This window comes from Salvelinus alpinus, chromosome 1 (genome assembly GCF_045679555.1).
Source record: "Salvelinus alpinus chromosome 1, SLU_Salpinus.1, whole genome shotgun sequence".
In the NCBI taxonomy this organism is placed as follows: Eukaryota; Metazoa; Chordata; class Actinopteri; order Salmoniformes; family Salmonidae; genus Salvelinus; species Salvelinus alpinus.
Genome location: NC_092086.1, coordinates 87,702,141 through 87,715,742, shown reverse-complemented (window position 1 = coordinate 87,715,742; position 13,602 = coordinate 87,702,141). Strand labels below are relative to the sequence as shown.

Below are 13,602 nucleotides of genomic sequence, written 5' to 3'. Positions count from 1 at the left end.
AAAATAAATGTAAAATGTTGGTCCCATGTTTCATGAGCTGAAATAAGATCCCAGAAATTTTCCAAACTCATAAAGCTTATTTTTCTCAAATTTGGGGAACAAATCTGTTTACATCCCTGTTAGTGAGCATTTCTCCTTTGCCAAGATAATCCATCCACCTGATAGGTGTGGCATATCAAGAAGCTGATTAAACAGCATGGTCATTACACAGGTGCACCTTGTGCTGGGGACAATAAAAGGCCTGTGGTAATGAACACAACAAAATCCACATTTTTAACACACAGGGTATCTTTTGTCTGGCAGCAAACATTTACTACAGGCTGTGGTGTATCCACTACCATATCTTCAAGAGCATCACTTGTTTTCTCAATTATTTTAATCACCTCCTTATAGGAGATTCGATTGACCGCTCTAACATTTGCCACCTCAATTTCCTTCACCCTTACCGTTCTTCAGTATACCGTTCTTCAGTATACTCTGTTCGTCTGCACACACTTGAAACATGGCCAAATCCTTTACAATTCTTACACTGCAGTGGTTTGGGGACGAAAAGCTCTTACGGCGTATCTTACATAACCAAACTTCACATGCGTAGGTATTTGCTCTTTATCAAAAAACAACAGGACCGACAGACTTTCTTTTTTCTCTCCATTCACCCAGCTGGTCAGTCGCCGGGCCCCAACCACACCAGGAATTATCTTCAGGTATTCAACCTGAACATCCGTTGTCACCCCTGAGATGACTCCTTTGACGGGTGCTCTACTGCGAAGTTCAGAACACACAAGTTCTGTTGTCCAGATTATTTTGAGGCCACTGCAATCTTCCTCTGATCTTCAGAAATACAATGAATCAAAATAAGGCCACTCCGGGTCACTCTGACAGACCACTTTTCCAAGTGCATACTTCACCATTTTTGACACCTCAAACGGGTTTCCCAAATATGCATCCTTACTCAACAAACACATCCCAACAAGAAGCGATTCATTATCATTTACACATGTATCCTCCACTAAAAGGTTTGACAATTTCCTTTTTGTTCCAGTTTTTGATACTACTGTTGTCCATTCAGAACATTCGTCTTCACCAAATTTACTCGATGCGCTGCTTAATTCAAACTCAGCATCCACTTCCGCCATCTTTCAGGGACCTGCGATGTCCACTTCCCACCCCTCCCTCAAAACTTGAGAAATCTGTGGCATTTTGTTGTGTGACAAAACAACACATTTTAGAATGGCCTTTTATTGTCCCCAGCACAAGATACACCTGTGTAATGATCACGCTGTTTAATAATTTTCTTAATATGTCACATCTGTTAAGTGGATTGATTATCTTGGCAAAGGAGAAATGCTCACTAACAGGGATGTAAACAACTTTGTGTACAACATTTTTGAGAAATATGCTTTTTGTGCAGATGGAAAATGCCTGTGATCTTATATTTCAACTCATGAAACATGGGACCAACACTTGCATTTCTATTTTTTTAGTATATGTTGGTCTACTACAGTGTTTAATTGTATGAAATCCATGAGTGATGATTCACTGGAAAATTGTCTTTACAAAACCCTTTACACAAATAGTTGTCACAGGTGCTTCCGTAGGGCCTAACCCCAAAAGAGCAAGCAGATGACACAACTTTTAGCCGCCCCAGACACCACACTACACCTCCCACAATCCCTTAGGTTGGAGTTTGCGCATTACACAAGTTACGGGGCAGGGTTTGGTTTGTTGTTGCAGGAAAAAAGAGGTGAAGAGATTATTTAAGTGGAGCTGTCGTATGAGGTAGGCCATATTGACTAAATAATCGATTATCTGGCTTGTTTTTGATCCAATTAGCTAAATCATCTAAAGTCGTTGTTAGCTAGCGAGCCAGTTGCCGGTCATGTTAGCTTGCACCGTTTGAATTTGGACGATTTGCCTAGGTAGCTATAATTATATGTTTGTTTTGACACCTAATGTAGCTAGCTAATGTTACTACTGAACGTCTGTTATATTATACAACGTTGGTTGTATAATGTTCTTGTAGCTAGCTAACGTTTCAGTGTTGTCTGTCCCAAGACGCAGGGACCCTTGGGGTTCCTAGAATTGAGGCAAAACAACGTTTCAATCATAACTGGCTAACAACAGATGGCTAGTTAGCTAGATAACGGTGTCTCTAACATCACTTGATCATGTAACTGGCTATTCAACATAAGAATGCCATGCACATACATTTATACTGACTCTACACACACTCACATACATGTTGAGGCTACCCTGTTTATCTTATATCCTGTTGTTTAGTCAACTTACCCCTATACATATCTACCTCCATCACTCCAGTATCCCTGCACATTGTAAATATGGTATTGGAACTGACCCTGTATATAGTATGCTTGCTTAATTCTTATTTGTTTTTTTCTAGTATTACATTGTTGGGTTTTGAGTTTGCAAGAAAGGCATTTCACTGTAGGTGTGTTACATTAACCGGAAACCTTTAACAGCCAATGTGAACAAGGGATTTGCAGACACTAAGTCCCTCGATCTAGGCCTACACATGAGGTGTCCACATGCTCAAATGTGGCATGGATTTGGTGCTTGCATATAGATGTTGTTAGCTGCAAAGTGAGAGTGATAGATCTATACTTGTTCAGAAATATGCTATAACCATTTTAGAAAATTGTTTGAATAATAGTATAGGCCATATACAATGACATGCTCTTTCTAACATTAATGTTATAAGCAAAGCAAACCTGATGCTCTCTAAATCAGGGCTCTCCAACCCTGTTCTTGGAGAGCTACTGTCCAGTAGTTTTTCACTCCAACCCTATTTTATATAGTGCACCTGATTCTAATAATTAGCTGGTTGATAAACTGACTCAGGTTAGTTACAACTGGGATTGGATTGGAAATGTACAGGAGGGTAGCTCCAGGAACAGGGTTGGATAACTAGCAGATTGTAACAGGCTAACGTGATGCTCCATTTGCCATAAACAGCCAGTAGCAGCAGTGTAAAAATAAATAGGGGGGGGTGGTGTCAATGTAAATAGTCCGGGTGGCCATGTGATGAATTGATCAGCAGTCTTATGGCTTGGGGGTAGAAGCTGTTAAGGAGCCTTTTGGTCCTAGACTTGGCACTCCAGTACCACTTGCTGTGTGGTAGCAGAGAGAACTGTCTATGACTTGGATGACTGGAGTCTTTGACAATTTTTGGGGCTTTCTTCTGACACCGCATAGTATATAGGTCCTGGACGGCAGGAAGCTTGGCCCCAGTGATGGGCCGTACACGCTACCCTCTGTAGCGCCTTACGATCAGATACCGAGCAGTTACTATGCCAGGCGGTGATGCCAACCGGTCAGGATGCTCTCAATGGTGCAGCTGTATAACTTTTTGAGGATCTGGGGACCCATGCCAAATCTTTTCAGTCTCCTGAGGGGGAAAAGGTGTTGTCGTGCCCTCTTCACGACTGTCTTGGTGTGTTTGGACCATGATAGTTCGTTGGTGATGTGGACACCAAGGAACTTGAAACTCTTGACCCGCTCCACTACAGCTCCGTCGATGTTAATTGGGGCCTGTTCGGACCGCCTTTTCCTGTAGTCCACGATCAGCTCCATTGTCTTGCTCACTTTGAAGGTGGGCTTGATGTCCTGGCACCACACTGCCAGGTCTCTGACCTCCCTATAGGGCCTATAGTATAGGCTCTCTCTTTGTTGTCGGTAATCAGCCCTACCACTGTTGTCGTCAGAAAACTTAATGATGGTGTTGGAGTCGTTTGGCCATGCAGTCATGGGTGAACAGGGAGTACAGGAAGGCACTAAGCACGCACCCCTGAGGGGTCCCAGTGTTGAGGATCAGAGTGGCAGACGTGTTGTAGCCTACCCTTACCACCTTGGGGTGGCCCGTTAGGATGTCCAGGATCCAGTTGCAGAGGGAGGTGATTAGTCCCAGGGTCCTTAGCTTAGTGATGAGCTTCGTGGGCACTGTGGTGTTGAACGCTGGGCTGTAGTCAATGAACAGCATTCTCACATAGGTGTGCCTTTTGTCCAGGTTGGAAAGGTCAGTGTGGAGTGCGAATGAGATTGCATCATCTGTGGATCTGTTTGGTCGGTATGTAAATTGGAGTGGGTCTAGGATATCCGGTATGATGCTGTTGATGTGAGCCATGGCCAGCCTTAAAAAGCACTTCATGGCTGCTGACGTGGGGGCTACGGGTAATCATTTAGGCAGGTTACATTCGCTTCCTTGGGCACAGGGACTATGGTGGTCTGCTTGAAACATGTAGGCATTACAGACTCGGCCAGGGAGAGGTTGAAAATGTCAGTGAAGACACTTGCCCGGTTGGTCCGTGCATGCTTTGCGTACACGTCCTGATAATCCGACTGGCCCCGCTGCTTTGTGAATGTTGACCTGTTTAAAGGTCTTGCTCAAATCGGCTACCGAGAGCATTATCACACAGTCATCCAGAACAGCTGGTGCTCTCATGCATGCTTCAGTGTTGCTTGCCTCGAAGCGAGCATAAAAGACATTTAGCTCATCTGGTAGGTTCGTGTCACTGGGCAGCTCGTGGCTGGGTTTCCCTTTGTAGTCCGTAATAGTTTTCAAGCCATGCCACATCCAACGAGCGTCTGAATCCTACTACACGGGCTCTATCTTAATTGATGAAGCTGGTGACAGGTGGTATACTCCTCAATGCCATTGGATGATTACCGGAACATATTCCAGTCTGTGCTAGCAAAACAGTTCTGTAGTGTAGCATCTGCGACATCTGACCACTTCTGTATTGAGCGAGTCACTGGTACTTCCTGCTTTAGTTTTTGCTTGTAAGCAGGAATCAGGAGGATAGAATTATGGCCAGGTTTGCCAAATGGAGGGTGAGGGAGAGCTTTGTATGCATCTCTGTGTGTGGAGTAAAGGTGGTCTGGAGTTTGTATTCTCTCTGGTTGCAAATGTGACATGCTGGTAGAAATTAGGTTAAACAGATTTAAGTTTGCCTCTATTAAAGTCCCCGGACACTAGGAGCGCCGCTTCTGGATGAGCATTTTCTTGTTTGCTTTTGGCCTTATACAGCTTGTTGAGTGCGATGTTAGTGCCAGCATCGGTTTGTGGTGGTAAATAGACGGCTACGAATAATATAGATGAGAACTCTCTTGGTGGATTGTGTGGTCTACAGCTTATCATAAAGTACTCTACCTCAGGTGAGCAATACCTCGAGACTTCTTTAATACTAGATATCGCATAGCTGTTAGTGACAAATAGACACACACACCCGCACCTCGTCTTACCAGACGTAGCTTCTCTGTCCTGCCGATGCATGGGAAATCTCGCCAGCTCTATATTATCCGTGTCGTCGTTCAGCCACGACTCGGTGAAACATAAGATATTCGTTTTTAATGACACATTGGTAGGATAGTCTTGATCGTTTATCATCCATTTTGTTTTCCAATGATTGCACGTTTGTCAATAGAACAGATGGTAGTGGAGTTTCTCACTCGCCTACGAATTCTCAGAAGGCAGCTCGGCCTCCACCCCCTTTTTCTCAGTTTTTTCTTCACGCAAATGACAGGGATTTGGGCGCGTTCCTGAGAAAGCAGTATAGCCTTCGCGGCGGACTCGTTAACCTCTACGGGATCGGTGTGTCCCCCGCGGGACGGTTGCGTTAACGTGCGCTAATGTGATTAGCATGACGTAAGTTAGAAGATTTCCCAGGACTTAGACATGTCTTTATATGGGCAGAAAGCTTAAATTCTTCTTAATCTAGCTGGACTGTCCAATTTACAGTAGCTATAACAGTGAACAAATACCATGCTATTGTTTGAGAGTGCACAACAAGAAACGTATCATGGCAACTGGTTTGATACATTCACCTCTGAAGTTAAATAATGTACTTACATTCAGTAATCTTGCTCTGATTTGTCATCCTGAGGGTCCCAGAGATAAAATGTAGCATAGTTCTGTTTGATAAAATACATTTCTATATTCACATGTGGGGAACTGGTTTCTTCAGTTTGAACCCCTGCTTTGTCTGGACAAAAAAAACGAAAAAATAGGTCAAATCATGACTGCGGTGATCTTCAAGTCAGAAAGTAGGAGCTCTAGAAAGATGCCTGAGTTTCTTAGTTGAATAACCGTTCAAAACCATTTTCCTCCATCGAAGTTCATTTTTTCCCGCCTGAGTTCCCAGTTGTCTTCTAGGAACATACATCTCTGTATGTTCCTAGGTTGTCTTGAACGCACTGAAGTCGGAAGTCCGAGATTTCCGAGTTCCCAGTTGTCTAGAACGCAGCATAGGGGTTGGAGAGCCCTTTTCTAAATATTTAACTGTGTGATGTGACTGGTGATGTCACTGGTTGCTTGGTCTGCTCCTCTTTGCCATGAATAATAACTTCCCTAAATAGAGGCTGTATAACGTGCTCTTTAACATGAGACTTGGAGCAAAGTGCCCCTGCTGCTCTCTGTAACTGTTCTCCTGTGTGGTGTGATGTCACAGGTTGCTAGGTGTACCCCTCCCTGCGATGAGAGTTGACCAGGTCCTCAGCACACCCTCCTGCAGTTGATGGATCTGCAGCTGGTCTGGAGATGACAGACAGTGTCAGGGCCTTCCTCCGTAATGTTGCGACGGTCAGACAGCAACCCAACACACCCCGTCTGTTCACACACAAGTGATAGGCCGACACATGGGGTTAAAGGAGGGTACAGCTATCATGAGTCTGAATCATGAGCTAGCAAGCTCTGTTTAGATCCATTGGGAATTATGTTCTAGTTCAATTGATGCCATCCACTCGGCCCATTAGACATTTCGTCTAATAAGTTAGTATGTTTTTACACTAGACAAATTAAACATGTTAATAAAGTTTAAGCTTTTTCTTTTGTGTTTTTTCCTGTTTGCTTTAGAGCAAACGTTGCTTTCAGGCAAAACCATAGTGGCCTACATTTAATGGCTTAACCAAATGTTTACCCTTGTGTTGTTTACCTTGAACCTCATCACCTTACTTCCAGATGATGATTTCCTCAACAAAAGCAGCACAAAGATTAGCCTTGTTTTTTTGGTTTAGTTCAGGTGTTTTTATTTCAACTGCTACTAGGTAAGCAAGTGAATTTAAGCACAAGTTACCTGACTTCAATGATATTAAGATACATTTTGTGTTTGCAACACTGCTTTGATTTAAAAGGAACTTTTCCACCCATGTACGTATACACATACCAAGTCTAACATACAGTGTAGTGTACAACATTAGAAGAATGTGCTGTGTTGATTTACTTTAAAAGGCGTTTACCCCAGTCTCACTTTGAATTTTCTGTGTGTCCTACAGGGGATTAAGGACTCCATTTTGGGGATCGGAACTATCTCCAAGCTGGATGCCCGCATCCAGCAGAAAAGGGAGGAGCAGCGAAAGAGGAGAGCCAGCGGGGCCCTGGCTCAGAGACGGACCCAGAGTGAGGAACGCAAACAGGAGAGGTAGACACTGGCAATTACGACTTTAATACCCTATTCACACTGCCAAGCTGGACTGGTTTTAAAACCCCAAATTTTTGGAACCGTGCTGGAAAGGTTGGTGTGGAAGAAAAAATTCAGAGACAGCACACTTCTGTTTTGGTTGGCACGATATTGTGGGTATAAAAAGGGTATATGTGTTTTCTCCCTCAGCCCGAGGAGCTATTTGATACATATCATAAAAGGGTATTATTAACATTCCTCCGTATCTAACCTGATATGTTCTTTCTAGTTGTTACAGGTTCATATTAAAAAACTTTAATATGGATCGTTGTGTGCTGTCCAGTGTTAACAGTAGGCTTAGGCCTATACCTTTTTTGTGCTTATTAATGACAATGGTGGGTGATAATGTGTAGTCATACTCTCTCTTTCAGTGAACCCAAATTAGCCAGTAGGATTTTTCAGTGCTGTGCGTGGAATGGGGGAGTGTTCTGGGTAAGAAACATACTTTTCTATATTTTAAAACTGTTTGAAAAATGCATATCATGCAAATACTGATTTTTCTATGAGAGGGGCAGAGAAGTAATACTACAACGACATTGTTCATGTTAGTAATCCCTCCAAATATTTTTGCAGCTCAGTCTGTTCCTCTTCTATCGGGTGTTTATTCCACTGCTGCAGACTCTGACAGCAAGAATTATCGGTATGCCTGCCTGGAACTGTGGGGCGGGTTCACTCCATTATCACATGCTTCATAGTGATTTGTTAATAACAGTGGTAAATCCTGTCACTCAAAGAGCCATTTCCTGACAGGTGACCCCTCACTCCATGGTAACGTGTGGTCCTGGCTGGAGTTCATATTGACCTCCGTGTTCAGTGCTCTCTGGGTGCTCCCTCTGTTTGTGCTCAGCAAGATAGTCAACGCCATTTGGTTCCAGGTGAGGCCTCTGTTAGTACACAGGTGATGACGTAGATGTTTTGTGGTTGTCGTTGTAACAAGGGTGGGATATAGCTGGTCAAGGACAACTGTTGCTCAGTTGGCACCGGAGAGCACTAGTCGTACAGTGGCTTGCGAAAGTATTCACCCCCTTTGGCATTTTTCCTATTTTGTTGCCTTACAACCTGGAATTAAAATGGATTTCTTTGGGGTTTGTATAATTTGATGTACACAACATGCCTACCAATTTAAAGATGCAAAATATTTGTTGTGAAACAAACAAGAAATAAGACAAAAAAGAACTTGAACTTGAGCGTGCATAACAATTACCCCAAGAGACTTGCAGCTGTATGTCTCAAAAGCTTGGCACACCTAGCCACTGGGATTTTTGCCAATTCTTCAAGGCAAAACTGCTCCAGCTCCTTCAAGTTGACATTTAAATGTTTCCCCTTAAACCACTCGAGTGTTGCTTTAGCAGTATGCTTAGGGTCATTGTCCTGCTGGAAGGTGAACCTCTGTCCCAGTCTCAAATCTCTGGAAGACTGAAACAGGTTTCCCTCAAGAATTTCCCTGTATTTAGCGCCATCCATCATTCCTTCAATTCTGACCAGTTTCCCAGTCCCTGTCGATGAAACACATCCCCACAGCATGATGCTGCCACCACCATGCTTCAGTGTAGGAATGATGTTCTCGGGGTGTTGGGTTTGCGCCATAGCGTTTTCCTTGATGGCCAAAAAGCTCAATTTTAGTCACATCTGACCAGAGTACCTTATTCCATGTGTTTGGGGAGTCTCCCACATGCCTTTTGGCGAATACCAAACGTGTTTGCTTATTTTTTTCTTTAAGCAATGGCTTTTTTCTGGCCACTCTTCCGTAAAGCCCAGCTGTGTGAAGTGTACGGTTTAAAGTGGTCCTATGGACAGATACTCCCATCTCCGCTGTGGAGCTTTGCAACTCCTTCAGGGTTATCTTTGGTCTCATTGTTGCCTCTCTGATTAATGCCCTCCTTGACTGGTCCGTGAGTTTTGGTGGGCGGCCCTCTCTTGGCAGGTTTGTTGCGCTGCCATATTCTTTATATTTTTTAATAATGGATTTAATGGTGCTCCGTGGGATGTTCAAAGTTTCGGATATTTTTTTATAACCCAACGCTTATCTGTACTTCTCCACAACTTTGTCCCTGACCTGTTTGGAGAGCTCCTTGGTCTTCATGGTGCCGCTTGCTTGGTGGTGCCCCTTGCTTAGTGGTGTTGCAGACTCTGGGGCCTTTCAGAACAGGTGTATATATATACTGAGATCAAGTGACAGACAATGTGACACATAGATTGCACATAATTAATTATGTGACTTCTAAAGGTAATTGGTTGCACCAGATCTTATTTAGGGGCTTCATAGCAAAGGGGGTGAATACATATGTATGCACCAATTTTCCATGTTTTATTTTCTATAATTTTTTCACTTCACCAATTTGGACTATTTTGTGTATTTCCATTATATGAAATCCAAATAAAAATATTTTTAAATTATAGGTTGTAATGCAACAAAATAGGAAAAACTCCAAGGGGGATGAATACTTTTGCAAGGCACTGTATATACATAGTTTTATCATAAACCAATTACGGTCTCTATTGACAATGTTTATAGCTTTCCAGCAATGTTCAGGCGATGGAGTAGTGGCTTTAATACAGTTGAATGAATGCTTGGCTATGCTTTCCTTTTGTCTCGCAGCAGTAACGGATTTCCAATGTGTTATTGCTATGCTATCTATATTCCCTTCCAGTGTTTTTACACCGTTATTGCCCGAGGATCTTTTGAGATGATAACATATGTCACACAGTGAAACAGGAGGTTAACATGCCCTCTGGTTGTCTACTGTAGGACATAGCTGACTTGGCGTTTGAGGTGTCTGGTCGGAAAGCCCAGCCCTTCCCCAGCGTCAGTAAGATTATCGCTGACATGCTCTTCAACCTCCTCCTCCAGGCCCTCTTCCTCATTCAGGTAGTACAGCAATCGACGTTCCCATGTGTCTTCAAGTTCACAAAGAAGGGTTCACTAAGGTTATGTTGGAATGAAAACATACAGGGATCTTTGGGATCAACGCTGAGAGCTCTAATTCATTACATCCATTGGTTGAAGTTAATAGTCAATCTATCAGCTCATCATCTTGTCTTTGTTGTGGTCCACTAGGGTATGGTTGTGAGTCTCTTCCCCATCGATGCCATTGGACAGATGGTCAGCCTTCTTCACATGTCTTTGCTCTACTCCCTCTACTGCTTTGAGTATCGCTGGTTCAACCATGGTGTGCCTCCTTTCTACTCAGATGTATTTCTTCTCAAAGTATTTTGCTCATTTTAGGTAATAGGAACTGAGCAGAATCTCAACCCATTTGTAACCGTTTCATCCAAGGCATTGAGATGCACCAACGGCTATCCAACATTGAGAGGAACTGGCCCTACTACTTTGGCTTTGGTCTCCCCATGGCTCTATTGACTGCCCTCCCCTCTTCATATATTATAAGGTAACGCCACTTGTATCCCCTCTTTCAATCCAAGCACGAGACTCTTCCAATATGCAGACTTTCAGTTCTACTGATATACCAAATCATTTGAATGATCCACTCAAATGATATATCTTTCTGCTTTAGTGGCTGTCTGTTCTCCATCCTCTTCCCTCTGTTCATCATCAGCGCTAACGAGGCCAAGACCCCAACAAAGTTATAGTGAGTATGGTGCACTGCAAGCCCTAACAATGACCAGTGATCAAACAGATTCACTTGTGTAAAAAGAACCAGTGAAATCCTCTTCCCTGCTCACTCACTCTCTTTCCCCCCGTGTCTTTTCCACACAGTCACTTCCAGCTGCGCCTCTTCTCTCTGGTTGTGCTGATTAGCAACAAGCTGTTCCACAAAACGGTCCACCTACAGTCGTCCTTGACTTTGTCCACCTCCACCGAGAAGCTGCCCCCCTCTCCCCACGCCTCACCTGGCCGCCAGAGACCCCTACCCTCCCAGTGATGGCCACCAGGGGGCGACAAAGGAGCAGCTCAGCAACTGCTTAATAAACAAATAGAGGAGCAGTTGATTCTTTCTGTGGACAGGAAGAGGAATGATGTTTGTTTGGTTAAAGGTTTTTATGTGATTTTAATGATTCTACCAATAGCCCTTCATATTATTTTGGAGCACCTGCAAGGTGTGTTTTTAATGTGAATGACGAATGAGATTTGACTGCCCTGTCCCTCACACTCAAACACACAGGTTATTATATATTTTTCTCATTTATTTTGTTTAATAGTTTTAGTTTTTTTTATGTATGATGTGCCATTTGAGAGCTTTAAATACAGCACCAGCTGTCATATACATTTTGTTTTCTGCTCTTTTCAATTCCAACTCCAATGTTTGCTATCTATCTATTGTTTAATCTGTTTATCACCCAGTGACTGATCCCATACTGATTTGTATAAAACACTGGATGTGGAAGAGAAAAAGGAAGAGGTTACATTTTTGTCAGGACTGATGTTATCAATAATTGACTTCTATTGAAATACGTGCCGTGCCTGTGTTCATTTTGGGTGACGGTACTGTTTTGGTCCAGGAGCTCCACAATACTTATGAGATAATATTTTATAAGAGAAACAGGAGTAGAAAATTTGTGTGACCCAAAGAAGCCTGTTCTGCTTTTCCATTGAAGGGGGTGACATGTTTGCGATGTTCAAAAGTAAAGCACAAGTGTAATTTTTTTCTGTGTTGCAAGTGACATTCCTTTCACCCTGATAGGTTGCTGTCTTGTTCATGAATAGCTGTTTCGCTATAAACCCAGGGTGACACTGCTACTCCTCTGGCCCAGGAATAAGCTTGTGTTGTGAAAACAAAGGGACACTTTATTTATTCCTATAAGGGCTTTATTTAGAGGAATCTTAATTTTTACGCTTTCAGTATAGGAGCTGGGCCTGTATCCATGTAGGCTGCAAAATACCAATTAGTGGAAAAAAGATCAGAATTGGGTTGCCTGTGTAAACAAAGTGTCGCTGATCTAGGATCTGTCCATACAATCTTATATTCATTATGATCTAAAAGTCCAAACTGATGCTAGATCAGCACTCCTGTTCTGCAACGCTTTGTGGATACAGGCCCTGATCTAAACATCACACTACCAAGGAAGAGTATCCTTACCTAAAAAATCTAAATATGAAATCACTGGTTGTTGTGTGGTGATAAGTGAAGTTAGCTGTTTTAAGGAAGTGGTTTTCTATAGGGGTATATTAGGCTACGTTTACACAGGCAGCCCAATTCTGATATTTTTTTCACTAATTGGTATTTTGACCATCTCTGAAAAAGAGTTGATGTGATTGGTCAAAAGACCAATTAGTGGGGAAAAGATCAGAATTGGGCTGCCTGTGTAAATGCAGCATTAGACAGACAGGTGAAGCTGTCTGTCTGCTGCTGGGTCAGATCAGATGAAACTGCCAAACTTCTTTACTACTCTGTTTGACTCATTTCTGCTTCGAATCAATTGCACACCAAGGACTGTAGTGTAGGAACTAGGAATATGTCACTGAGCTGAACTTCTGACAGATTTTCTCTTGGAGTTACAGACAGGGGAGAAACCCTCTGTGTTTATGTTCCCCCTTGAGTAGTGGCAAATACAAACAGCCTTTAGGGGCTTCTTGTTTTACATGATGTCACTTGGCTCTAATGTTCAACCAAAACCTCACCAAGGGGATTACCATCATCTAGCTTTCACCTAGTCATTAATCTCATGGGTTGCGGGGGAAGGGGAAGTGTTTTTGAAACGGTATGTAGTAATTGTAAGAAGTGCATAGTGTTTATGTATGCAGATTGATATTTGTGAGGTTGGAGTAAAAGTATTGCCTAAATAAAATTGGTCAGTATACACTACATCTACTTGGAAGTAATCTTGATTGACCCCAATTTATTTTGTCTCAAATGTTATTCTATGGTTAGCTGCTTCGTTGCTCAATGTTTCCCACCCAGGGCCAGCTCCAGTCATAATTGAAAAAAGTGGTTGCTTAGGGGGCCTGACCAAAACCAAGAAGAAAAAAAAAGTTGTATTTACATTTTTTAGGAACTCCGTTGTGGTCTCAACTTACTATTGAGAGTAAAAATAGTAGAATACACCAGTTGCAATATAGAAATTTGGTTGGGCATTAGCAGTTTTTCTCATGTCAGTCACTCAGACATGTCAGCTAACAATTTTTAGATTGGTAGTTTGTCTAGCCAGCCATCTAAACTTGTAGTAATCA

The 13,602-nt window shown here is 42.7% G+C and overlaps 1 protein-coding gene across 2 annotated transcripts; it reads left to right on the top strand.

The window, feature by feature from the left end:
• Nucleotides 1-1,656: 1,656 nt before the first annotated feature.
• On the top strand, nucleotides 1,657-13,239 carry LOC139532676 (etoposide-induced protein 2.4 homolog). 2 transcript variants are annotated; one of them, XM_071330597.1, is made up of 11 exons: nucleotides 1,657-1,779; nucleotides 6,465-6,595; nucleotides 7,288-7,433; nucleotides 7,844-7,904; nucleotides 8,046-8,112; nucleotides 8,223-8,347; nucleotides 10,222-10,341; nucleotides 10,531-10,642; nucleotides 10,750-10,861; nucleotides 10,988-11,062; nucleotides 11,191-13,239. In XM_071330597.1, the coding sequence occupies exons 2-11, from the start codon at nucleotides 6,554-6,556 to the stop codon at nucleotides 11,354-11,356; spliced, it is 1,026 nt and encodes a 341-aa protein (XP_071186698.1). In that variant the 5' UTR covers nucleotides 1,657-1,779; nucleotides 6,465-6,553; the 3' UTR covers nucleotides 11,357-13,239. The 2 variants fall into 2 exon arrangements, with proteins under 2 accessions (XP_071186698.1, XP_071186708.1); XM_071330607.1 differs by lacking the exon at nucleotides 1,657-1,779 and adding an exon at nucleotides 1,820-1,919.
• The last annotated feature ends 363 nt before the right edge of the window (nucleotides 13,240-13,602 follow it).